This window comes from Vicugna pacos, chromosome 16 (genome assembly GCF_048564905.1).
Source record: "Vicugna pacos chromosome 16, VicPac4, whole genome shotgun sequence".
NCBI classification, from domain to species: Eukaryota; Metazoa; Chordata; class Mammalia; order Artiodactyla; family Camelidae; genus Vicugna; species Vicugna pacos.
In genome coordinates this window covers 35,119,030-35,142,493 of record NC_133002.1, presented here as the reverse complement: position 1 = coordinate 35,142,493, position 23,464 = coordinate 35,119,030, and the positions used below count along the sequence as shown (strand labels likewise).

At 54.0% G+C, this 23,464-nt stretch overlaps 2 protein-coding genes and 1 long non-coding RNA gene across 7 annotated transcripts in view; 1 reads left to right on the top strand and 2 right to left on the bottom strand.

Annotated features, from left to right (window-relative positions):
- Positions 1–929: 929 nt before the first annotated feature.
- GPR179 (G protein-coupled receptor 179) lies at positions 930–15,890 on the bottom strand. The gene is made up of 11 exons (XM_006214223.3): positions 15,097–15,890; positions 13,676–13,784; positions 11,947–12,034; positions 11,283–11,518; positions 10,390–10,458; positions 9,894–10,003; positions 9,373–9,611; positions 9,065–9,203; positions 8,349–8,454; positions 7,680–7,826; positions 930–6,047 (listed from the first exon to the last, which is right to left on the bottom strand). The coding sequence occupies exons 1-11, from the start codon at positions 15,888–15,890 to the stop codon at positions 930–932; spliced, it is 7,155 nt and encodes a 2,384-aa protein (XP_006214285.1).
- A 1,773-nt stretch (positions 15,891–17,663) lies between these two features.
- Positions 17,664–20,461, bottom strand: LOC140686108 (uncharacterized). The gene is made up of 3 exons (XR_012059616.1): positions 20,362–20,461; positions 18,974–19,207; positions 17,664–18,234 (listed from the first exon to the last, which is right to left on the bottom strand). It is a non-coding gene; the product is annotated as an uncharacterized lncRNA (long non-coding RNA).
- Positions 20,462–20,574: 113 nt separating this feature from the next.
- Positions 20,575–23,464, top strand: part of SOCS7 (suppressor of cytokine signaling 7) — a 30,045-nt gene continuing 27,155 nt past the window's right edge. For all 5 annotated transcript variants that reach the window (XM_031686075.2, XM_031686074.2, XM_015247938.3 and 2 more), the window contains exon 1: positions 20,575–21,749. In XM_031686075.2, coding sequence (XP_031541935.2) covers positions 20,776–21,749 — 974 coding nt within the window. In that variant the 5' untranslated portion in view covers positions 20,575–20,775. The remainder of the gene's footprint in view (positions 21,750–23,464) is intronic.

Sequence of the window (23,464 nt, the reverse complement as noted above, 5' to 3'; positions counted from 1 at the left end):
ATGGAGAAGGGTCCCTTTGATGACAGCACTGAAAGGCCAGGAGGAGGAAGAGAATGAGCCAGTGGGATGAACTCTGGACTGGCAAAAGATGGGGCAGGAAGAAGGGAAGACCATCTGAAAAAGTTAGCAAGGGGAAGACTTCTTAAATCATGAGAGGGTGTCTGGAAGGGAGAATTCTCCCTTGGCCAGCATGGGAAGGATCCAGAGTGACTGCCTTGCCTTCTCTGCTCTCTGTCTCTGATGTAGCAGATGTTGACATGGACATAAGTGTGCTTGACTGGCTCTCCTTCAGTAGTCACGCAGGGCAGGTGTGAGGATCAAGAAAGCAGAAACTGGAGATCCAAAGGCAAAATTACAAGGTCTTTCAGGCATTTCAGGCACCTCTTGAGTCATTTAAGTTTTCCCCCTGATTTATCTTTGAACTTGAATTAAGTGGCTTCTAAGTTCCCATGGCAACCTTTATAACCTATAATCCTCAGTCCCTATGTTACCAATGCCTTGTGTGGTTTAGTTTCTTCTCAAAAAATGTCCTTTGTAGACTAGAGAAGAATGGGTCTCCCTTTGAGAAAATATGGGCTGGGCGCAGCTGACTTCCTTTTGTCACTAACATTGGCTTTACAAGTGAGTGTCCTGTAACAGATGGCTTGTGTTGAGTATTCTAGCTGGATGGGAGGATTTGTTAGAAGTAGAAGGTCTGGCCCTTGTTCTCTGGGACAGGAAGAACATGTGGAAGTAAAGAGACATGAGACTTCCTGTTGGGGGTCAGAGCTGCACTTTTCTTGTATAGTTTGTCTTTGGAATGAGTTGACTTCTTACTTTCTTGGAGAGGGAAAGTGGCCAAGTGTGTTTGATTCAATTTTTTGGGAACACCTAGGACTTGGAAAGGACCTTGGCTTCTAAAGCTAGCCACTCCTCCCCTGGTGGAGTTGTTACTCCCAGTCCCAAGGATAGACAGTTGGAAAGCTGAGTTCTTCGTGTTGAGCTTTAGAAGCTGCTTCTCCTTGGTTTTTAATTAAGGAGGAAGACTTCTGAGTCTCAGCTTCTTGGACACTTGGCTCTGGGACTAAGCTGGTCCTTGGCCCAAGTTCTGAAGGTACTTGGAGTTCTTTGACACCTTCCAGAGTGAAAGTACCAGTTGGTTTGCTGACTTCAGGGCAGGGGCTTTTGCTTTGTGGAAGGAGGTCACCTGGAGGTCTGTGGACTAAAAGGCATGGTGGGTTCTCAGGTGCTGCAGGGAAAAGTATTTCTGACCGAGTTGCTGTTAAAGCCAGGAGGCCAGGTTCCTCAGATGGGGCTGCAGTTCCCTCCCAAAGACAGATGTCAATGTCTGCCATGGTCCCCTTTATTTTATTTCCTTCTGGATCTGTGACTTCCCATTGACACAGCTCTGCCATCCTGCTCCCCACACTGCGTGCTCCGTAGGGGCTGACTTCGGCTTGGTCCGTGTCAGGAGCATCTGGCTGCGGGGAGAGCCTGCTCTCTGCTGTTTCCTGCTCTCTGTTGACTTTTGCTGCTGCTTTTGAAAAGTGTTCTTCAGTCCCTCCAGATCCTGCCTGTGGAAGGAACATCTCTCCTTGCCCTTGGGATTCTCTGTCCACCTCTTGTCCCAGTCGCTCTTTCTCTGCCGCTTCTTGACTTACCTCCCCAGGGCAGATTTCTGTTTTCTTATCAGATGGAGTCTCTTCTGCTTCCCATGGACACACTTCTGCTCCCCTGGCCCCGACACTGTCTGCTGCCTCAGAACTGCCTTTGCTCCCATCAGAAGCTTGTGGGGCTGGTTGTGGAGACAGATTCCCACCATCTTGACTCTCCTGGAGACACACAGCCTCCGGCTTCCCATCTGCCCTCTCTGGCTTTTTCTGAATCGCTGCAGCACTGGGCTCTGGTTTTCCTAGGGCTTTCCCCTTCTCCTCTCCAGGCTCCCCGTCTCCATCCTGTCTTGACACCCCTTCCTCAGGAATTCTTTCAGTCACCTCCCAGGAATAAGTCTCAGCTTTGGTATTGCTGTCAGGCTTGAGAGTGTCTGAGGCAGGAGCATCGCATGGGCAGACCTCAGCCAGCCTGCCCTCAACACTGGGCAGCATCTGCGGGCTGGCTTTAGGTTGGTCAGGGCACTGACTGTCTGGGTGGGAGACAGAGCCCGCCATGGCCATGGTCTCCTGTAGATAGATCCGTTGTAGCTCGCTGCTTGCTCTTTCCTCATCTTCAGCAGTGAACTCTCCTGTTTTTGAAGGTGGAGTTTTTTCTGGGGTTATGTGTTCTGGGAAGGAAACCGTCTTTAGGTCTTGTGCCACGTCCCCTTTCTCTGCTGCCTCATGGCTCACTTCCAAGGAGTGCCCCTCTGCCACTCTGCTACTCCTGCTGCTGGACAAGTCCGGGACCTCAGGGGCCTGAGCAGAGGGTGCCCTCAAGTCCTTCTCCCAAGGACAAAGAGCTTCCTGCTCTTGACTCAGTTTTGTCTCCCATTTTGATATGTCTTCTCCCAGGGAGGTGAGTCTCCCCTTTTCTGGAGTTTTCTCCCTCTGCCCTGCTGAGTCAATCCCCATGTCTTGTTCCAATCCATTCCTAGTGTCTCCTTCATTCACCTCCCAGGGACAGATTTTGGCTTTTTTACTGGTAGACACTTCCTCCGCTTCCCAGGGACACAACTCATCTGACCTGCACCCGACACGGTCCAGTCCCTGGAACCCAGCTTTTGGTCTGTCACTGCTCAGAATGTCTGAATGCTGAGAGGAGCCCCCTAGATCCAGGCTTTCCCAGGGACAGGCTGCCTCCCGCTTCTGGGCAGGGCCCTCTGGCTTCTTTGAATCAGTAACTGCTCTCTTGCCAGGTCCAGAATCTACGGAAGCCTTTCCTGTATCATTTGGAAGTTGCCTAATGGCCGCAACCCCCAAAGCCTTTTCCTCCCCTGCTCCAGCACTCACCGCCCAGGGACAGATCTCTGCCTTCCCAGCAGGCAGGGTTTCCTCTGCGTCCCATGGACAGATCTCAGCAGTTTTGCTTCCCGCACTGCCTGAGGTCTGCAAACTGGTTTTGGGTCTGTCTGTGTCTCGAGGACCAGGCTGTGAGGAGGAGCTGCCGGGGTCCACACTCTCCCAGGGGCAGACTGCTTCCTGCTTTTGGAGCCGTCCCTCAGGCTTTTCCCAAGTTGTGGGATCTTTGATTCCTGATGTTCCAGGCATCTCCTCCTTGTCCTTCTGAGATTCTCTTCCTTTTGGTGCCTGTCCCAATGTCCAGTCCTCTGTTGTTCTTTCACTCACCTCCCAGGGACAGATTTCTGCCTTGGCAGGTGTTTCATTTACCTCTGACCTGAGATCTTCCTGCGGACATACCTGCGCTGCTCTGCTTCCTCCGCTGCTGGGGAGTTGGCCTCCGGCTTTTGATGAGGAATTGTCTAGACATGGGCTGGAGTGCCCAGGGGCTGTGCTGTCCCAGGGACACACTGACTCCTGCTGTTGACTAAATGTCTGCACTGCTTTCCCAGTTTGTTCCCTCCTCTCTCCAAAGCTCCCTTTTCTGGAGGTTTTTCCCTTTTCCTGGAGAGATTCTCCACCTGTCCCCTGACTCAGCATGTCCCTCCCCATCACCTCATCACTCAACTCCCAGGGACAGAGCTCTGCTTTCCCGACGACAGCGGGAGCTGCTCCTGCCTCCCATGGACACACCTCAGCGACGCTGCTGCCCAAACTCCCCAAACTCCCGGGGGGTCCTGGGGCCTGAATAGACATTGCTGAGGGGCCACGGAAATCTGTCCTCTCCCACTGACAGAGAGACTCCAAGCCTTCACCCAGTTTCTGTTCTCTCCAGAAGGCTGCTTTCTTGGGAGTTTTCTGCTTTTCCTGGGGTAGCTTTTTTTCCCCCTCCTGGGACGGTTTCTTATTCTCTCCTCCTTCACTTGCCTCCCAGGGACAGAGCTCTGTCCTGGCAATGTCGAATGTACAAGCTCCCGGGCCAGCAGCTTCCCCCTGAGGCATCTCCATCTCTCGAGGCTCCCCAGTTCCCACTGCCTCAGACCTGCCCTTGGTTCTGTCAGAGTCCTGAGGGGCTGAGTGAGGGGACAGGCCCCCGGGATCAGCACTCTCCCAGGGACACACTGCCTCCTGCCCCCTGACCAGCCTCTCTGGCTTTTTCCGAGCAACAGCAACCACATCTTTGGACTCTGGTTTTTTTGAGGCTTTCCCTCTCTCTTTCTGGGAGTCATCTAGATCTTGCCTCAATGCCCCCTCCTCAGGAACTCCTTCACTCACCTCCCAGGGGCAGATTTCGGCCTTGTTGCTACTGTCAGGCTGACACGTTTCTGACTCGGTGACTTCCCAGGGGCATACCTGTGTCAGCCTATGGTCAGCACTGCCCAGGGGCTGGAGGCCGGCTTTGGGCAGTTCCTGCCACCCCACAGGGGCTTCTTTTGCTTGCTTAGCATTTTTGTCCCCAACTGTGCTCTGCCTGACTTGCCTCAGTGTGGCAGTTCCTGTTTTACCTGCTCTCTCGAGCCTCCCGTCCCCTAGACTCCGGGACGCCCTCCTGCCTCTGTCTTCTTGTTCCCTGCTGCCCTCCTGGTGACAGACCTGGAGTATTCTGCTGGTGTGAGCATTCTGTTGGTTCTGGAGGGACTCCTCATCATCACAGGGGGTGAGCGCGGCCTGCTTACTCACTGCCTTGGGCCGGCCTGGCCTGGGAGATCTGGGGCACACCCGCACACCCTCCCCTGAAGCTCGGCCCTTCTCCTCCTTCTCAGGACTCCCTTCCCCACTCTCCTTCTCACTGTATGTGCTCCGAGAACGGGTCAGAGCTTTGATAGCCAGTCCCAGACTGCGCATGGAACCCTGCTGAACAGGGGTCTTGAGGCTGTGAGATTTAGATAAGATCTTGGGCCTGTTGTCATCCACGTCATCAGCTTCCCCCTGGAGATGCCCTTCCTCTGTGTCCATCCCATTCTCCCTGGCCCCCCTTTTCTCTACTGCCACAGAGAGGGCCCTCCAGAGCCTGGCCCGAGCTGGGGCAGGGGAGTGGTTGCCTCCCTGGGGCCCCAAGGGGCTTTCTTGAGCCACATTTTCTTTCTTCACTGGCAGTTCTGCATTCTCCCAAGGGCAGATGAAGGTGAGTAGGCTGGGGCTTTGTGGGGGTACTGGGACAGGTGCCAGGGCAGGAGGCGGGGCCAGAGCTGGTATCAGAGCTGGAGCCAAGGTGGAGGTGGGAGACAGCATCCCTGGCTCCCCCAGGCCAGCCCCAGATAGGCCCATGATGGGTGTGGAGACCTGGTGCCGGATGGGCGGGTGGTGCAGCCTTCTAGCAGCCTCCTCATGCAGCTTTCCAGAGGCTTGGGAGCTGTCCAGGCTGCTGCTCTTGGCTGGGGAAGGTGGGGCCGACAGGGGGGCCGCCTGCGCTCTCTCCGGCCTCCTGGCCGACAGTCTCCGTGCCGGGCTCGCCAAGGCCGCCTCTGCCTTCCTTCTCTCCTCCCGCTCCCTCGCCTGCCGGTAGGTCTCCTCCAGGTAGGCCTGGCTGGCCACGAGCAGGGCCTTTTCCCTGGAGCCAGCCACGACGCTGAGCGACTTGTGCAGGGAGGCGGGCCGGGCCCGGGGGAGCCGCTCTCCCACCGTCAGGTTGTGGGCGCTGGCCGACCTGAAGCCCAGCGCCGGCGGCCCCGCTGCCGCCGACTCCTGGCTGTCTGATCGCGGGCCCTTCCTGGCCAGCTTCCTCCTCAGCAGTGAGTCAAAGACTGGGGGGTCCTGCTCCCCACGGGAATTGCGGTCCTGCTCGCAGATGCTGCGGGCCTTGCGCAGGCCCGGCGGCCCGGTGGGCTCCTCCTGGAGGCTGGTGCTGAGCAGCCGGCGGCGGGAGGAGCCGGGCAGGCTGCTGCGGCCCTGGGAGCCCGAGTCCCGGGAGTGCTGGCGGGCCAGGGCCTCGGGGAACTCTGCCAGGTACTTCATGAAGGAGCGGCCCAGGCCCTGGCGCCAGCTGGCCCGCTTCTTGGGCAGGTGGGGGTTGTTAGCGGCCATTTCCTTGGTCTTGTGGACCTCGAGCTGGGCGTAGAGTTTCTTTAGCTCATCCTGGGGCAGGGAGGAGAGGGCAGGGCAGAGCTGATGGTGAGAGCTAAGCCTCTCCATCCCCTGGCTGTGCTGTTCTTCCCCTCCACCCTTGTTTAGACCATTTTCTCAGGGGGATCTCTTTACCCACCAAGTCGTGTCCCTTCCCTGCTTTTTTTTTTAAAAATTATTTATTTTTTATTTTATTTTGGTGGGAGAGGGGAGGTAATTAGGTTTGTTTATTTTTAGTGGAGGTACTGGGGATTGAACCCAAGACCTTGTGCATGCTAAACACATGTTCTATCACTTGAGCTATACCCTCCTCCCTCCTTCCCTGCTTTTAAAACTCTCAGAATTCACCTCTCCATTCCTGTAGGCCCAGCACCAACCTAGTTGCAAGCCAGACCCACTCATCTCTGAGGATGCAGCATACACTGCCTTCTCTGTGGTCTGGTGCAAAGTCATCAGCTTGGCAGGGCAGGCACAGCTCAGGGGTTTAGAAGGACACAGGGGAAGACAGGAAACCTGGGTTTGAGGCTGCTGACCCACCATGTGCCTCGAGGCTTTTTTCTTGTTCTCTCTGAACTTCTATAAAGTAAGGAAAACTGGCTGCCTAGCATTCACTTTCTTAAGAGGATTATATGGTGGGAACAGACGGCATGAAGGCTGCCATTTTCAGGTGTAAGTGACGGAATGGGGCTTTGAAAGTCTTTTGTACTTTTGATCTTTCCCCACAGCCAGCATAGGGAGAGTACATTGGCTGCTGCTCCCCAAACTGGAGGGTCAAGATGGCATCACCATGGCAACGCGCCTCCATCTCTGGCCTGCCTGCTGGATCATGGTCTCAGTTCAGCCTAACTCCAGGGGGCAGGCGGCAGGGTAGGCACAGCTCAGGGGTTTAGGAGGACACAGGGGAAGAGACAGGCCTTTGAGACAAGGAAGGAATTAGGGGATGGAAACAAGTCAGGTGTGGAGGGGGCCCCAACAGAGGTGGAGGGATGGACAAAATGACTTCCTGGGATTGTTCCCATACCATAGGTTCTATAAAACAATGGGCTCTACCACCAGGTCTCCTTATTTCCTACCCACTGAGGTTCTCATTAGGGTTCCTGTGACTATAATGGTATCCTTAAGCAGAAAAATAAGGTAAGGATGCTCTCCTGATGTAAGACTCAGGAAAAACTTCCTTTCTCTAAGACTGCTGGGGTCAGGGAAAGGGGATCCAGGTGTGAAAATCTCTCATAGCCTGACCCTGCCAGCCCCATCTGCCCTAGGGTCTAGCTGTCCTGGTGTGCTGGGGACCAAGAGCCTTCTTAGCCCACGCCTCATGATGCCCCTCCTGTGTGGGTGGGAATGGAGGACACAGAGCGTTGGTGCTCCACTCATGGTTCTGCCTTGAACTTGCCCAGTGGCCTGGGCCTCAGGAATCTCGGTTCTGGGGCTTTGGGGGTCTTTCCACTTGTGTGGCCTCCTTTGAATAGAGTCAGGGGAAGCAGCTTAGGGCAGTGGTGGAGAAGAGAGGGAGGCAGGTCTGAGAGAGAGGAAAAGCTAGGGGAAGGGAGGGGGCCTGCAGTGGCACAGCCCAGGGGCAGGGCAGCACTGCCCCTGCACAGTTCCTAAGCCAGCATCAAGAGGAGGAGGGAGGGCAGCACCTACCCGGATGTCTCCAGGGTCCAGGCTGCGCTCGCTCCAGGCTGAGGCGATGCTGCTGTTGAGGTAGGAGCCTGAGCGCTGCAGGTCCAGCTCATCCTCATACACCTCGTCCAAGATCTCCTCTCGGGGAGGAGCCCCCGGCTTCCGGAACTGGCCAGGGTGGGCATGATTGGGAAAAAGACTCACCTTGGCTCCTTGCCCCAGGCATACATATTTACTCCATAAATCTTTACACCCCCCACCCTGATTTGGAATTCTAGGGGTCCAAGGACTTTTGTTCCCTCTCGTCCTGATTTTCTCTAGTTCAGAGACCTAGTTGGGGGGGTTCTCAACTCCCTGTCCCCACAATTCCTAGCCATGTCTTTCAGCTCCCCCTCCTATCTTTCTGTAACTGCTTCCGAATTGATTTTCAGAGTCACCAACCTTCCAATTGTGTTGTTACAAGGACCACTCCCGGCTCTAGCTCTTATTTCCCTTGCTCAAGGATGGGAGAGAGAGAAATAGTAGCTTCCTTCCCCTATACTCCTAAGTGGGCTTCTTGCTTAGGGCCCACTCACCCCAGGGTGTCATTCTCACCCTGGCCTAGGGAGGGCACTGCAGTGACAGTAGATCCACATTGCCCCTGGCAAAGGGGTGGGGTCTGCCTCACCTTGAGGATGGAGAAGACCTCACCTTAGGGATGAAGATCAGAGCCAGTGTGGTGGTGACCGTGCTGTGGGTGTGAAAGAAGAAGAGGAGGAGCGTCCAGTCTGGGTGCAGAGAGGGAACCAGCACAAACCTGAGGGTTGGTGAGGGGATCATTAGCTGTGGGTGGGAGTGGCCTCTTCCCTCTCACCTGTATCACTGGCTCTCCTCCCCAGCCCCAGCCCTAGCCCTGATTGCCTGGAGTGGAGTGAGGAGGGCACTCCTCCTTCTTCCTGCCCCCTCTAGGATGTAGGTCCCACCTCAGGGCTCATGTTAATTCCCCACCTCCAAGAAGCCCTCCCAGACTACTCCAGCTCGCCTTCTCTGGCTGCTTGTATAGCATATAACTGTTACGGACCACCCTGTTGGTTGTCTACCTTCACCACAGGGCCAGGTCCTTGTGGACTCTCATAGCAGGCCTGCTGCTGGGAGGGCTGAGGTATGAGAATGGAGCCTGTGTGGGGAGGAGGGTGGTGGGGTGTGGAGTGGGAGAGGAATTAGGAGTGGGGCGTGCTTCCTCTTCTCAGGTGTTGGGTGGGACATGGGGTACAAGAAGATCTGTGGGGTACAGGGAGAGCTGCGGGGGGCCTTCCTCACCTGGCTGAGGTGCAGCAGGTGCTGCAAGGAGGACTGTGGGATGGCAGTGCCCTCACCTGGGTGGCATTAGGGTCGGAGGAGTTGTGGGTAGGAGGGCCTGTCCTCACCTGGCTGCGTGGAAGGCAGCAGAAAGCAGCAGCTCATTGTGCAGGGCGATGCCCAGGTACCGCGGCTCGTGGAAGGCTGAGGGGACAGCCCGGGTGGCATAGCAGAGGAAGCTGCCCCAGCACAGGAGCAGCATCTCGGCTGTGGAGGAATCAGGAGGGTCAGAGCTGGGCACCACCTCAGCAGCCATGCCACTGCTTTCTCTGTAGGCTGTGCCAGGGAGGGGAGGGGGAGCCAGGGCCAGCGATCTGGGTCCAGGGCAGGGGTACCCCTGGAGGTACAGAGCCGGGGATCAGCTGAAGCAACTCACCCACAACCATGATGTAGTCCCAGCGGTCATGGTGGCAGAGGTAGAAGTGGCGGCCTGTGGGAGTGTGGCCTCGGGTCACCAGAGGTGTGTGCTGAATGCCCTGCTCCAGGACCCCCGCCGTCCACACAGCCAGGAAGCCCAGCACGAGCAGCAGGAGCAGCCCCAGACGCCGCAGCAGCCGCCCGCTGCTCAGGTGGGGGCCCCGCTGGGCCGACCGAGACAGAAACAGCTGGAGCACTCTACAAGGGTTAGAGTGTGGGTGCTGGGTGCATCCATCGCTTCCTGTCCATCACTTCCCTCCCCTCCACACATACCTGTCCTCCCATCCCTCCCCTGGTTCACTGCCTCCTCTTACCCCCAAAACAGTTACATAGAGGGGAGGCCATAGTGCTGGGGCCGGGCCTTGGGGGCACAGAGGAGTAGGGCTCACAGGGGTCTGGCTGTGAAGAACTACATTCCATAAATGAGCTGGGGTGGCCTGGAGTGAGCAGCGTCAGAGCAAGGTATGCCCCAGACCCTACCTATAAAGCTTGAGTATAACGGTGCCGTAGACAATGGCAAAACCCAGCAGCCGGACCCAGCGGAGAGCAATGCAGCGGAATACACTGGGCTTGAAGTACAGGATGAAGACCTGGTGGGGAGGGGGCAAAAACAGCTGCTCTCTACTGCACTTCCACTATGCGCCAGGCCTATGCTAAGCACATTGCCGATCCTCCTAACAGCTTTGTCATAGAGGCATCATCGCCTCCACTGTGCAAAGGAGGAGCTTAAGTATCAGAGAGGTTAGGTAACTTGTCCTAAGTCACACAGCGAGTCATAGAGCTCTTTTAAGCCTGGAGTGTTTGGCTCCAGAGCTCACTAGGCTGGCCTGTCATTTGTGGATATGAGTAGGGGGATTTTGAGGTCTCTGAATCTACCCAACAGGGCAGAGAAGAAGGATTCTGGGGTTTGGAGGGTGCCAGGTTGGGACTGTGGAGGATCCTGGGAGGTGGAATCAGCCTCTGGCCACAAACTCACAGGGAAGTAGAGCAGCAGGGATCCAAAAAGGATGGCTTCCAGCAGTACAACCCCAGATGCCCGGATCCTCTGTGAACCCAGGAAAGAGAGAGGCATGTAAACAGGGCAGCAAGAGGACAGAGCCTGCATGATGGTGCAGGAGGGTCTCAGGCCTGTTGGAGGGGTCACACTGTGGCCCTGGGCTAAAGCTTCACCCTGTAACATTAACTCTGCCCTCTCCATCCACAGCCACTCCGACCATGGGCTGGCTCTTAGCTCCATTGGCACTAGGCCTGGCTAAGTCCAAGGTTTCCCATAGCCCCTACCACCCCAGCCCCATGCTCCTCCCAATCCTGGGCCTTGCTGCAGATCTGGGCTAGAATCAGAGATTGCTAGAAACAGAAGAGATCTCATGCTTTCCTCCCAGCTTTGGGTCCAGCTGCTTCCTTGTCTAGATATTCCTTTCTCTGTCAGTTGACCTTTAAGCATGGCTCTAATGTCACATTCTCCAGTAAGTCTTACCACACCATCTCAGGCAGGATACTCGGTTTCCTCTCTGAGCTACCGCTGCAACTGACACCTCCATCCTTACCCCTATCTTGCTGCTCTGTCCTTTCATTTACATGTCTGCTTCCCCTATTCAGCTGGGAACTCCATGAGGGTCCAGATCACTTCCCCTAGTGCCTTCACAGTATTCTGAATCAAGTCCAATGCTTTCATTTTACAGGTGAGGAAACAGGTCTAAGGCGGTGAGGCCATTTGCTTAATGTCACATCATGAGTTAGATTAAGAATCAGGACCAGAACCCATTTCTCCCAAGTTTTAGTCTCATGTGGTCTCTGGTCTCCAGTTGGTGCTGGAGACCCCAGATGGGTAGGACACATGTGTAGAAGAGAACTGTGGGCCCTCCTTGCCTTGCTCTGGCGGCAGCGGTAGGAGACCAGCATGCTCAGGAAGACGGCCAGCATGCAGCAGGTCTGACAGGCCAGCACCACCGCCCGTAGTGCCAGGGCTTCCTCCACCAGGCACGGTGTGGCATCCAGGCAGCTGGTGCAGCCCTCAGCACATGGCTGGCACCGCAGCAGCCTCCCGGAGCTGCCTTGAGGGAACCCGAATTGCCCGATAGGTTGGGCAGCACTCTCCTCTGAGCCTGTAAAGAACAAGATGGGTGCAGAGAGAGTGTCATGGCTGGGGCATCCTGAGACCCCAGCCTTCTCTCCCAGTGGTCACCACAGTGATCTCCCTGTGTTCCTATGGTCTGTGACCCCTGGGGTAGGATTGAGAGGGGTAGGAATGAGGAAGTGTGTACTTTCAGAGGAGGTCAGGGTAACAGGAAGAGGTGGTGCCAGGCTAGGACACACTGCAGGGTCAGACTGACATGTTACAGGCTCATTCTCAGAAGGCACAGACACCTCCAAATTGGCCGCGCCTACCTCTCTTGCTTCTCTCAACCTTCTGCCCTTGCCCCACAAGTTTTCTCCCAGTGTCTCACAGCAACCTGCCTTTCTTCCCCAGATGCCCCCCTCTAATCAGCCCAGCCTGTAAAACACCAGCCTGGCCCTCACCATGCTTACATACCCCCAGAGCTGCTTGCCCCGTAGAAGCCGGGTCGGCAGCGGCAGAGGTAGCGGCCAAGGACAAAGCCCTGACTCTCCAGGGGGACACACTGTGGGACGACAAACACAATAGGTATTTATAGGGGGCTTTCCGTCCTGGGAAGAGACGGAGGCTCTGTCTACCTTCCTGTCCACAGCTCCTGGGTCTGCACTAGGAGCCCCACCAGAAAACTTGCCCAGTCCTTGGGGAGGTTTTCCTCTCGGGAAACTCTACTCTGCGCCTCCCCCTTGCCATATCCTCTCTTCTCAATGAGACCACCAAGCAGAGTATGGGGATGATTCACCCTTTTATTCAGACTGGCAGTGACAGGAGCCTCCCAGGTCCCATTACTCAGTGCCCAGCTTTTGCTTGAGCAAGGTGCTGGGGGAGGTGGAAGCAGGGAGAACTTTGAGCTCAACCATACCTGTGTGCCTATGTCCTGTTTCAAAGGGTCCCTATCAGTTGCCTTCTTTGGCACACAGGTGAGTTGAAAAGGCCCCCTAGAGGAGCAGCTTCCTGCATTGGGGCCATCTGACTTAGGTGCAGGACTGCTCTCCCCAGCCCTAATGCCAGGCTAACGCCAGGCTGGTGGGATGCCAAGGTCAGCTCTTTATTCCACCTCCGCCCATTGATGTTTGCCCAGCAGGGGATAGAGAAAACCTCAGAGCCAGGCAGGGAAGATGAACATGTGGATGAGGTCAGATCTACTGTGGGGAGTGGCTAGGAACAGAGAGCAGTGGGACAAAGGAAGGGAGATTCCATATCCAGTCCCTGACTTCACCTAGAAGGTGCTTCTGAAATCGCAGCCCAGCTTCTCCTTTCACTCGGACCACTGGAAAGGGCTCTGTTCCTGCCACAGTCTGCACAATCAGATGAATGCATGCCCAGAGACATGAATATGGCTGGGTTTAAAAGTGCACTGGACAATGGGAGTCCTTGTCCATCTCTGGACTTACAGCTCCAAACACATGTGCCCTGAAGAGCAACAGATGCCCAAACCCACCCCACCTCCCAGCAGGCTGCAGGGCTTGCCTTGGCTTTGGTTCAGCTCAGGAACAAGTATGCAGTCAGTGTAACTGTGGAGCGGATTAGTTCACTGGCCTCCCAGTTTCCCAGTACTGGGCTTGCAGGATTACCAGCCATTGCTTTCCATTATCTGGATTCTCCTGCATCCACAGCTTCTTTGATTTTGCCAGCATCTGGATTAGGTTCCATCACCTTCACCAGTCCCAGAACCCTTCAAGCTCCTTCTTTGGCTAGTTCTCCTACACCCTGACCAGCAATTCCATTTATTTCAACAAACACCCAACAGAGCATCTTCTATGGGTCAGAAGGAAACCAGATCTCTGTTGACATGGAAACTGTGGTTCAGGAGAAAGAAAGGGGATGATTAACAGTGGCTCAGGAGGTGGTCCTGGGAAGGAATCCTGGAGCACGCAATACCAGAAGGGAGAGCAGCCAGGGAGGCACACTGAGATTTCAAAGGCGTGAGGGTGGCTATCTCAGGTGGAGGTGGGGGTAGGCTGTAAGTGTCTTCACTTATAAAGCCTGGTATCTCATCTCTACTTATCTCATCATTAAGGACTCCCCTGAAGCCTTGAGAGGTTGGTGTGCCTTTGTCAGCTGCTCCTAAGAGCTGAGTGATGGCAGTGATGGGAAAGGGAGAGGGAGGCAAGACCCCAGGGCTCCCTCCCATCCTCCTTATCCTTACCTGGGTGCTGTTGAGGTCACACAGGTGTGTGTTAGAGTACCAGCCCGGGCTGTTGGCACACTGATTGATGTCCACGCTCTGAAGATCTACGTCCATCTGCACCTGCCCCCTAGGGCAGTGAATTGGCAGTTAGGGGAAAAGTGAAGGATGCCAAGGGGAACATGTGTCCTTGGACCCCAGATGAGGGGGCAAGGCAAGCTTTATAAACTTCAGCACGTTGGCCACAGAGTGCCAGGAGAGAGGGCACACTTGCATTCCATTTTTCAGTGCTATTAACCCTCACTGTCTCTGCACTGATAATCCTCCCCCTAGGTTTTTCCCCACCCCCACCCCCATCCTTCCAGCTTTTCAACATCTTAGCATTTCCTGGTTTCTATCAATGGGTGAAGGGAGGGGGCAAGACATACAGGAGGCTGTGGCTCTGATGATTTGTCTGAAATGGATCTTCACACTTCCCCACTGCATATATATATATATACACTCGCACACATGCAGACAAAGCTCAGCTATTAACCACCTCCTCACTCTGCCCAAACCAAGTCTGAATTGATCACAGCAAAGAAGATAGGGAATGGAGGAGTCCAGGATCAGAGGTGCTTGGCCCAAGGGCTCATAACCCCTGCTCTGGGCTGAGTGGGAGAGAGCTGGCAAGGAGCCAGGCTGCCTGCAGCCAGGAGAGGAACTCTGCTGGGGACAATGAATGGAGATACATAGCTGGGAAAACAACACTGACTGCTGAATGCACAGTACCTGTTTGTTCCCTCCTTCCAGTCAGGGCTCCCAAGCACCTCTTGGGTAGAGGGAGGAGGTCTGTTATTTGAGGAGTATCATCATCTCCTGGGTCAGGACTTGATGTGAGAATATAGCCACTGGGAGGGACCCCAGGGACCCAGCCAGCTCTTCAACAGAAAGGGCAATTGTTCAAAACTTCCCCTCAAGTGTTTCCTTCCCTTGGAGAATCTCCCTTTTTCAGTTCTAGATTGCTCGAGAGCAGCGGATTTCACTCCTGGGGTGCCCACCTGGCTCCTCTGAGAAGCCGGTGCATGGATTGTCACTGTCATCCACACCAAGCCCTCTCCTGCCTTGTACCCACTACCCAGATCTAGGGGCCAGGACCTATGCTCAGCTACATCCCCACATCTGTACAAACACACATGTGTATATAACGACATGTAAATGGATTGATTCATATATAGTGTGTACACACACCTGTATGTTTTAACATGCAGTTACAGATTCCCAGAGTCAACTGCAAATACATACAACCGAATGCAAATACAAACAGCTGAATGCAGACGCACACATCTGTGCCCCCCAGACACACATGTGCATGCCAAATGGCCTAAGCACAGCTGGCTGGACTTGGAGCCCCTGCCCCCACAAACTCACAAGAGCATCAAATCCTGCACAAACCCACTTACCTGACCTCCGGGCTGAGGTCTGGCTTAAGTCCATAGAAGGTGGCTGAGAGTGTGACAAGCCAGCCGGGACGGAGCCAGCCCTCTTGGCACTCCAGGAAGGGAGGGGACAGCCTCACGTGCTGCATGTCCCCCACGTATCCATCACCCTGTGGCCACTTGGGACTGCCAAGGCTCCCTAGGTCATTGGTCAGCACCCGCTTCTGCAGATCAGGGGTGTCCAGGACCCCGGTTGGGCTCTCCTCCTGCACCCTGTTCCCCGACAAATCCTGAAGGACAGTCTCCTCCCCAATCCGGGTGGCCTGCAGGGCCAGCTGCAGGTGGCTGGCCCCTGGTGAAGGATTAAAGGTCAGCAAAGCCCGGTAGGCCCTTGGGTCCCCCTCCGCCACGCTACGGACCAGTGCCTGGTACCACTCCACATCCTCCTCCACACTGGACTCCCGGATGTCGTTGGCTTGCAGCAGCATGTTGAGGAAATTGGCGGCCTGGGTAACGGTGCCCGCTGCCCTCCACAGGACTGGGGGGAGCCCTGGTCTGGCTCCTGCCCCATGGGCTTCATAGCGCTCACTGCAATTAGCCCCCGACAGCTGTTTGGCGTCTCCAGAGTAGAGAAAAACCAGGGCTGCCTCAGCTCCCTCCGAGGGCACCCACATGGGTTCAGATCCTGGCTCGACTTGTGAGGACAGTGCGGGCAGAGAGCGGAGGGGCCTCGGACCCCCTACAGCCCAGTCAAAAAGGAAACAGCAGCCCAGCAGCCCCCACACAGGAGGAGGCATGACCACTAATCCAGTGCCCATCCTCAGGGCAGCTCTCAGGGACCCTGGGGTCCAGGCTGCCTGGGGGATTTGGTGGCTCAGGAGATCCCAGGCAGAAGCTGGCTGCAGTCTGGGGCTACCTGCTTCCAAGCCTCCTATCCTCGCTTTCTCTCTTCCTCTCTCTCTCACACCCGCCCTCCGCTGTCTTGCCTGTTTTTCCTCCTCTCTAACGTCATAGGCACGAGGGCTCTGCTCCCTCCTCTCTCAGTGTGGCCCTCCATCACAAAACCTCTTAATCCGGGGCACACCACTCTTCCCTCCTGCTTTATCCAGTTTCCCTCCCCCACTCCCCATCCCACATCTGTTCCAAAGAGAGATAGATGGGAGGGGAGAGGAAGGGACCAGTCATTCTCTCTCTTCCTCCCTCCCTCCCTCTGCCCTTTGCTCCATTAGGAGAGATGGGCAAATCCAGGATGGGGTGCCATAGCAACCACATATGAGCCTGTGCCCCTCTCTCCACCCCTCTGCTCCACTCAGCCTCCTGGCAGCAATTTCGATGGGCATGATAAAGGGCCAAGCTGCAGCTCCTGGCAATCTGTTCTGGCTGCCTGTGCCCCCTGACACCATGCTGCTGAACTGGAATTTGAGACTGGGGACAGCTAGGGTGGGCAAGAGAGCCTGAGAACCATAATCGCTATTTGTACAGACTGTGCCAGATTATAAAGTGTTTTTCATGTGCATTATTTGAATGAATCTTCCCCACCCCTACCTATGCTGCATATTCTTATCCCCATTTCACAGATGCAGACAATGAGGCTCAGAGACTCACCCAAGATCACACAGCTGCTGACTTTGAGACTCAAACCCAGAACTCTGACTCCCCTGCACTGCCCTGTCAAACCCCTACAATCACCCTGTTATTCAACCTTAGAGACCTTAAAAAAGCCTCATTACAGAGGAGTAAATGGAGGCCCAGAGAGGTGAAGAGACTTCCCTAGGACCACACTGTTGCTCGTGACAAAGCAGGAGCCTCCGCCAGGTCTCCACCTCCCCACCCAGGGGAGACTTCCTTCTCCTGCACCACAGAGCCTGGAGGGGTTAGGAATGGTGGGGGCAGGGCAGGGGTGCAGGGAAGAGAGTAAACAGTTTTGCCTCTGCTTCTTCCACCTTCACTTTGACTAACCTCTCATCTCTTCCCGGTCTTCCTACCCCTCACATCTTTCCCTCTGTTGGACACAGTAACAGGGGAGCCCAGGGTTAGCCCTGAGTGAGGCAGCCTCCTTGGATCCAGAAGTGGGTGGATTCTTGAAGTCAGCCACACAACAAAGCCCCTGTTTTCCTCTCCCTCCTTCTTACACGACTTTCGCATCACTGATGTGCTCCCCACACACCCAGCGATTTAGCCCCACATGAGCATGCTACTTGTTGGTTTCTTCCCTTCTCACTTAAAGCTGAATGTCAGCTAAGTGACTTCCTGAAGGCCACAAAGCCAGTGCGTGGTCCCCGGGGACAGACCTGTGTCCCATGACCATAGTTCCCTCCCTTGCCCTCTGATTCTGTGTGCCAACAGAGAGAGGGAGGGAGGGGGCAAGTGCCCCACTCCACACTCTTGGTATTACTGATTACCATTAGTTGAGGGCCAACAGAACACCTTGGGTGAAGACATAATAGTAAGTTGTTTATCCCCCAAGAAGCCTTTCATAATGATCACTAATGCTTGCCTAGTGCTGTAGCATTTGCATGTAAATTTTTATTTAATCCCGACAATAGACCCATCAATGGCGGATTATTATTGACCTATTTTTACAAATGAAACACAGGTTCAAAATTGTTTAATTATTGACTCTTGGTAATATGAGTTGTTCTTTGCAAACTTTTAAAACTAGGGGCCTACTGCTGCAGGGACCACTTATATACCCCTCAGGAAAGAGGTACGTATAGACACAAAACCCACCCAACACACACACACAAATCCAGCTCACGCAAAGATAGACTTCATTTACTTGGAGCTTAATTTTCAATATTTTTTCCAGGAATTAGGCTACAGGCCTGGACACTTAAGGAAATGGAGAAAGGCAGCATTCCTCGCCCTGCCTTAGAAAGAGCCTGTGTGCGTTCCCCTGTGCCTCTGTCCTCTGGGCAGGTGGAGATATCCCATGTGGTGGACATGGTCAGCCTCCCTCTGGGGCCAAGAAAATGGCTGAACAGCAGAGGGCGCTGTGGAGCTACAGGCCTTGCATTCATGGAGGGTAATCTGTTCTGGAGCCAGTGGTTTTCCAGAGACAGCCAGAGATCTTGGGTGATCTTCTTAGGCCTCTGGTGTCCTGTGATCCTACAGCAGATTCTTTTCTTTTCTCCAAAAACCTAAGTGACACCAAAGAGGTAGCTGAGGGAGAGAGGGTAGAAAACATAATCTTCAGAGTCAGAGTTGGTTTTGAATTCCACTGCACCTTTTTGAACAGTTAGGTAAATAAATCTGAGCATCAGTTTCTTCATAGGCAAGGAAGGTTATTAATTCTGTTGTGCAGAATTAGAGGTGAATTTGTATCAGGAGCCTCTTACAAGTATGGAACAACTGTTCCACACTTGTGTATTAAGGGCTTCCTCTCTGCCAGGCAGTCCTTGGCACTGTGGTCCATGATGGACAAAAAGCAAATGTGGCCCCTGCCCTCATGGGGCTAAAAGCTTAGCAGGGAAGACAGACTAATCGGATAACCCTATAGATAGAATGACAAATCACACTCGTGCAATTCAGTGCAACAAAGGAGTGGGCTTGTGGCTGGGTGAGGAGGAAGTACCTGGGCAGGGAGATGTCCTCGAGGTAGAGGAGTGAGTTTAATTTGAAGGATGCGTAAGAGTTTATGAAGCAAAAAAAAAGGTAGGGACAAAGCCTTTTAAGAAAAGGGAATCGCTTATGTAATGGCCATCTGTGCGTGAACCTGACACAGGGCTAGTGGAACTGCAGGGCAGAGAGAACAAAGTGGAGTTTGGTGGGATATGAGGCCAGAGAGGTAGGGGTCAGATCACATAGGAACCCAAAGGCCTCCTTAAGGAGTTTTGTCTTTGGCCTAAGAACAATTATAACCATGAAGGGTTATAATCACAGGCTATCGTCGAATACGCACTTTAAAAAGGTCTTTCCAGCTGTAGACGTCATAGCAGACCCTTGACCATCTTCCCCTCACTGCACCCTCAGGTACTAAAGTTGCTAAATTCTGCTGGCTGATCCTTTCCCGTTATCCTTTGCATCCCTCAGCATCTCTTCATCAGATGATTGCAATGGTTTCCTAACAGGTCTCCCTGCCTCCAATCATACCTCCTCTACACAAGGTTGATCTTATTTGGTCTTCACCACATGCCTGCAAGAAAGCAAAGCAAAATCCTTATCCCTATTTTGCAGATGAGAAAACTGAGGTCTAATGGTTCTGTGGAGCTGGCTCATACAGGCTTATGGAAGTTAATTGTTAAAATTTCAGGAATTTTGCAAACCAGTTGTTAAACACAACCAACTATTAAAAATTAAATTATACAAATTTGTAATTAAATTGTATTAAAAACAAAGGTAATAAATTCTCAAAACTCATCACTTCCTAATAATTTTACTATTATTATTCACCTATGCTTGTGAGGTTACTTGTGTTATTGTATCTGCATGATGAAACTACTACATAATAGTACACTCTGTGTTCAGTAAAGTCAAGATGGCAGACTGAAATCAGCCTCGGTGGGAGTATTTACACTGCAGAAATTGGCAAATGCTACAAATTGGGGCTTGATTTTTTGCTCTGTTGATTACCTAGATTTAAGAAAGTGATGGAGAAAACGTTAATAATTCAGATTTAAAATTAATGTGTTATGTCTATAGCCATTACATTGTGTATAGCACAAATGTTGAGGAAATATTCTCTCAGTATTTGGAAACTGTTATCCGATTTAGCAAAGAAGTTGCTCCCATAACTGACTGTTAAGGTGTCTTTGTGTTTTCACTTTCTTCTTACATTGACACAGAAGAACATCAACCAATATTCACCTTGCAATTACATTTCCCAGTTAACTTAAACTACAGGTTGGCTACCCATACAGGAGTTTGGCAAAAATCAGTGAAAGCATTCTGTGAAAATCAATTGGTTATAAGGGATTTGCAATTTTACATTATTATTTGTAAATTCTGTGCTACACATCCTTTACATCAGTACAATTTATGATAAACTTATGTATATATATATATATACGTGTATATATATATGTGCGTACAGTCCCCTTTCCACCCAACAGTCGTCTGTTTAACATTTAACAGCACATCACTGGGTCTAGAACATGTTATCCACGTATCATTCCATAAATATTCCCTGGATGCCAAGATAGGGTACAGTTAGTCAATGAAGAAACGACTCGGTCAAGATCACACATCACAAGCAGCATAGGAGGGACCAGAGCCAGAGGTACTGTACTCCCAAGGCCAGCAGCTGTCTCCCAGGACTAGACCAGGCTTTCCAGGGCCACTCCCTCTCACCGTGGCAGAGGGGGAAGGGGGTTGTCTTCGACCTGAGCGCCCGGGAAGTGAAAAACCAAGGTCCCAGCAGGGTACCAAGCACCAGGCGAGAAGCAGCTCACCGCCAATAGCGTACCAGGCTGCGCGCAACGTCACGCTTTGTAGAGGCCGGCGCGAGCACGCCCCGGGAAGGGGGCGTGGCCACCATCTCCAGGAAGTGACGCCGTCCGGGGGCGGTACTCGGCGGCGGCGGCGGCGCGCGGCCTGGGCTCGCGCTGGGCTCCGCGCGCCCCCCGCCCCCTCTATGAAGCAGAGGCCGCGGCGGCCGTTAGCGCTGTTGCTCCGGGGGCCGCGGCGGGCGGGGCTCTGGCGGGGCCCGGCCTAGTCCCCACCCCAGCCCGGCTCCCAGCCGCCCGCCCTCCCTCCCTCTCCCCGATGCAGGGGGCCGAGCTCCGGGATGGCGAGGCGGCGGCGGCGGCCGCTTCGTACCGCGTCCTGAGCCGCCTGCTCGGTTACGGAGAGGCGGCCCCCGAGCCAGGCCCGCCGCCGCCGCCGCCGCCCCCGGGCCATGGCCCGGCGCCGCCACCCTTCCTCGCGCGGCCCGGCCCGCGGGGCTCCCGGCCGCCGCAGCTGATGGTGTTCCGCAACGTGGGTCGGCCGCCAGAGGAGGAGGACGCGGAGGCGGCCCCGGAGCCAGGACCCTCGGAACTACTGTGTCCCCGGCACCGCTGTGCCCTGGACCCCAAGGCCCTGCCGCCGGGGTTGGCGCTCGAGCGGACCTGGGGCCCGGCGGCTGGACTGGAGGCGCAGTTGGCGGCTCTGGGGCTCGGGCAGCCGGCAGGGCCGGGGGTCAAGACGGTCGGCGGGGGTTGCTGCCCGTGCCCGTGCCCCCCGCAGCCTCCTCCTCCGCAGCCCATGCCGCCTGCTGCCGCCCCGCAGGCCGGGGAGGACCCCACAGAAACGAGCGACGCGCTGCTGGTCTTGGAGGGCTTGGAGTCGGAGGCCGAGAGCCTGGAGACTAACAGCTGCTCGGAAGAGGAGCTCAGCAGCCCGGGCCGTGGGGGAGGAGGAGGCGGCCGGCTTCTGCTGCAGCCCCCAGGCCCTGAATTACCCCCGGTGCCCTTCCCGATGCAGGACTTGGTCCCTCCAGGGCGCTCGAGTAGAGGGGAGCAGCAACAGCAACCTCCCCCGCCCCCTCCTCCTCCTGGGCCCCTCCGGCCGCTCTCGGGCCCTTCTCGGAAGGGCTCGCTCAAAATCCGCCTCAGTCGCCTCTTTCGCACGAAGAGCTGCAACGGTGGCTCCGGCGGTGGTGATGGGGCCGGCAAGAGGCCTTCTGGAGAGCTGGCTGCTTCAGCTGCGAGCCTGACAGACATGGGAGGCTCTACGGGCCGGGAGCTGGACTCGGGGAGGTGAGACCGGCTGTGGGGCGGTGGGGCTGGCTGCAAACTTCCTTTTCTTGTTTCATTTCCCTTTTTTTCCCCCTGCTGCTAACACGATCCTGACAGTTCTTAAGATATAGCCTTCATAAGGAGAAACAGAGACTTGGGACTAAAGATGGTGACTTCGCCCTTTAGGCCAGAGCTAATTGTGGGAGCAGCCTTTGCTCTAAAAATCCAGTCCCCCTTGCCCCCTGCTCCGTGATACTTCTTAGCTGGTTAGCATCTCTCTAGTTGGGAGGTGATTTGAAACCATACCCTCATACCCCAACCCTGGCTCAGGTTTTAAAGTTTTTCCAAGTTGTTTGTCTCCTGTTACCCCTGGCAGGGAGCTTGCTGGAAATGTGTGGCCTTTAGGCAAAAAGTTGATGCTGCATTTTTGCTTATTCTTTCTGTGTATCAACACCTCACCCCCTTCACACTAACGCATACAAATGATGTGACAGACTTGTGCAGTATGCCAGCAGTCAATTGGGCATCTCTATTCAGTTTTAATGTTCTCTTAGTTGGTCTCTTACATATACTTGTTATCTCAAGACTGTGTACTGACCACTGTGAAAATAGAAAAAAGCTTTGCTCTCAAGCCCATATGAGAATTACGAGGTATGGACATGTGAGCTCTAGGCCAAATGATGAAAATTCCAAACTTAGCATTGAGTTTTTCCCTGCATCTCTGAAGGGTGGACTGCTCTCTGACATCCAGTGTTAGATCTGTATATCAGTTTAGAAAGCTGTCAAGTTTTGTGTCAGTGAAATGAAACCTCCCTTGTGGTACCAACCATCGTGGTTTGCGCTGTTGAATGGGTTCTTAGAACCACTGGAGTTGGTTTTGGTGCAGTTCATGTGATGGATTCTTGAGACACACTGATGGGTAGCCACAACCCAAGGCTGAAGAACAGGTAGACAAATAAGTTGAGAACTTTACTGTGCACCAGAAGCACATGGGGAGATTTGAGAAAAGATCAGAGGACCCAAGAATATGAATTTTTGAAAAGCTCCCCTGTTGATCCAGAGATGTGGCCTGGATGGGGAACCATTCATCCATGAACATTTCTTTTCAAGGGAACTTATACTCCAAGAGGAAAGTGTGGGGTCCCATTGACTTTGTTGCCTTTTCTGAACAGCTGTGCCAGGGGCTCATCCTGGGGATCAGACCAAACCCAGATTCCCAAAAAAATCAGTAGGTTGATGCATGTTGCCCCTTCAGGTAGGTGTATGTTTCTGCATTTGCCTCCCAATGAACTCATGCTGGGAGCTCAGGTCTGGAAAAGTGTGTGGCTGCTGAAACAGCTTATTTGTGGTAGGCTCTGCGTTTCGATGCTCCACTTAGCAGTGTAGATGAAATTTTCATCAGTTGGGGGAGGGCAGGATTGAAGCGGTGGGTAATTACATAGGATAGATGACTAATTTTCTTGTGGTTTGTCTTACCTTTGTTGCATATTGACCAGGACTTGGTCTAAGATTTCAGAGACACCAAATAAGAGGTGTGGCGTGAAATTAGCTGGTATGTCTAATAGATTAGGAAGAGGAAGAGGCGAATAACATTGTATGGTTTTTTGCCTTTGGAAGCAGAATTTAATGGTCATTGGCTGCTCTGTCACCAACCCTCACACTAAGCACAATACAGATTTCTGCTGCAGAGCAAATTGGGCTGTAGCTCTGCAAAGAAGCTTAGTTCAGGGCACTGG

Coding starts and splice junctions, on each gene's coding strand:
- GPR179 (XM_006214223.3), bottom strand. CDS start 15,890: ATGGGCACTGGATTAGTGGTCATGCCTCCTCCTGTGTGGGGGCTGCTG. Junction 11,519..11,946: donor CGGGGCAAGCAGCTCTGGGG/GTATGTAAGCAT, acceptor TGTTCTTTACAG/GCTCAGAGGAGAGTGCTGCC. Junction 7,827..8,348: donor CTCTGATCTTCATCCCTAAG/GTGAGGTCTTCT, acceptor CACCCTGGCCAG/TTCCGGAAGCCGGGGGCTCC.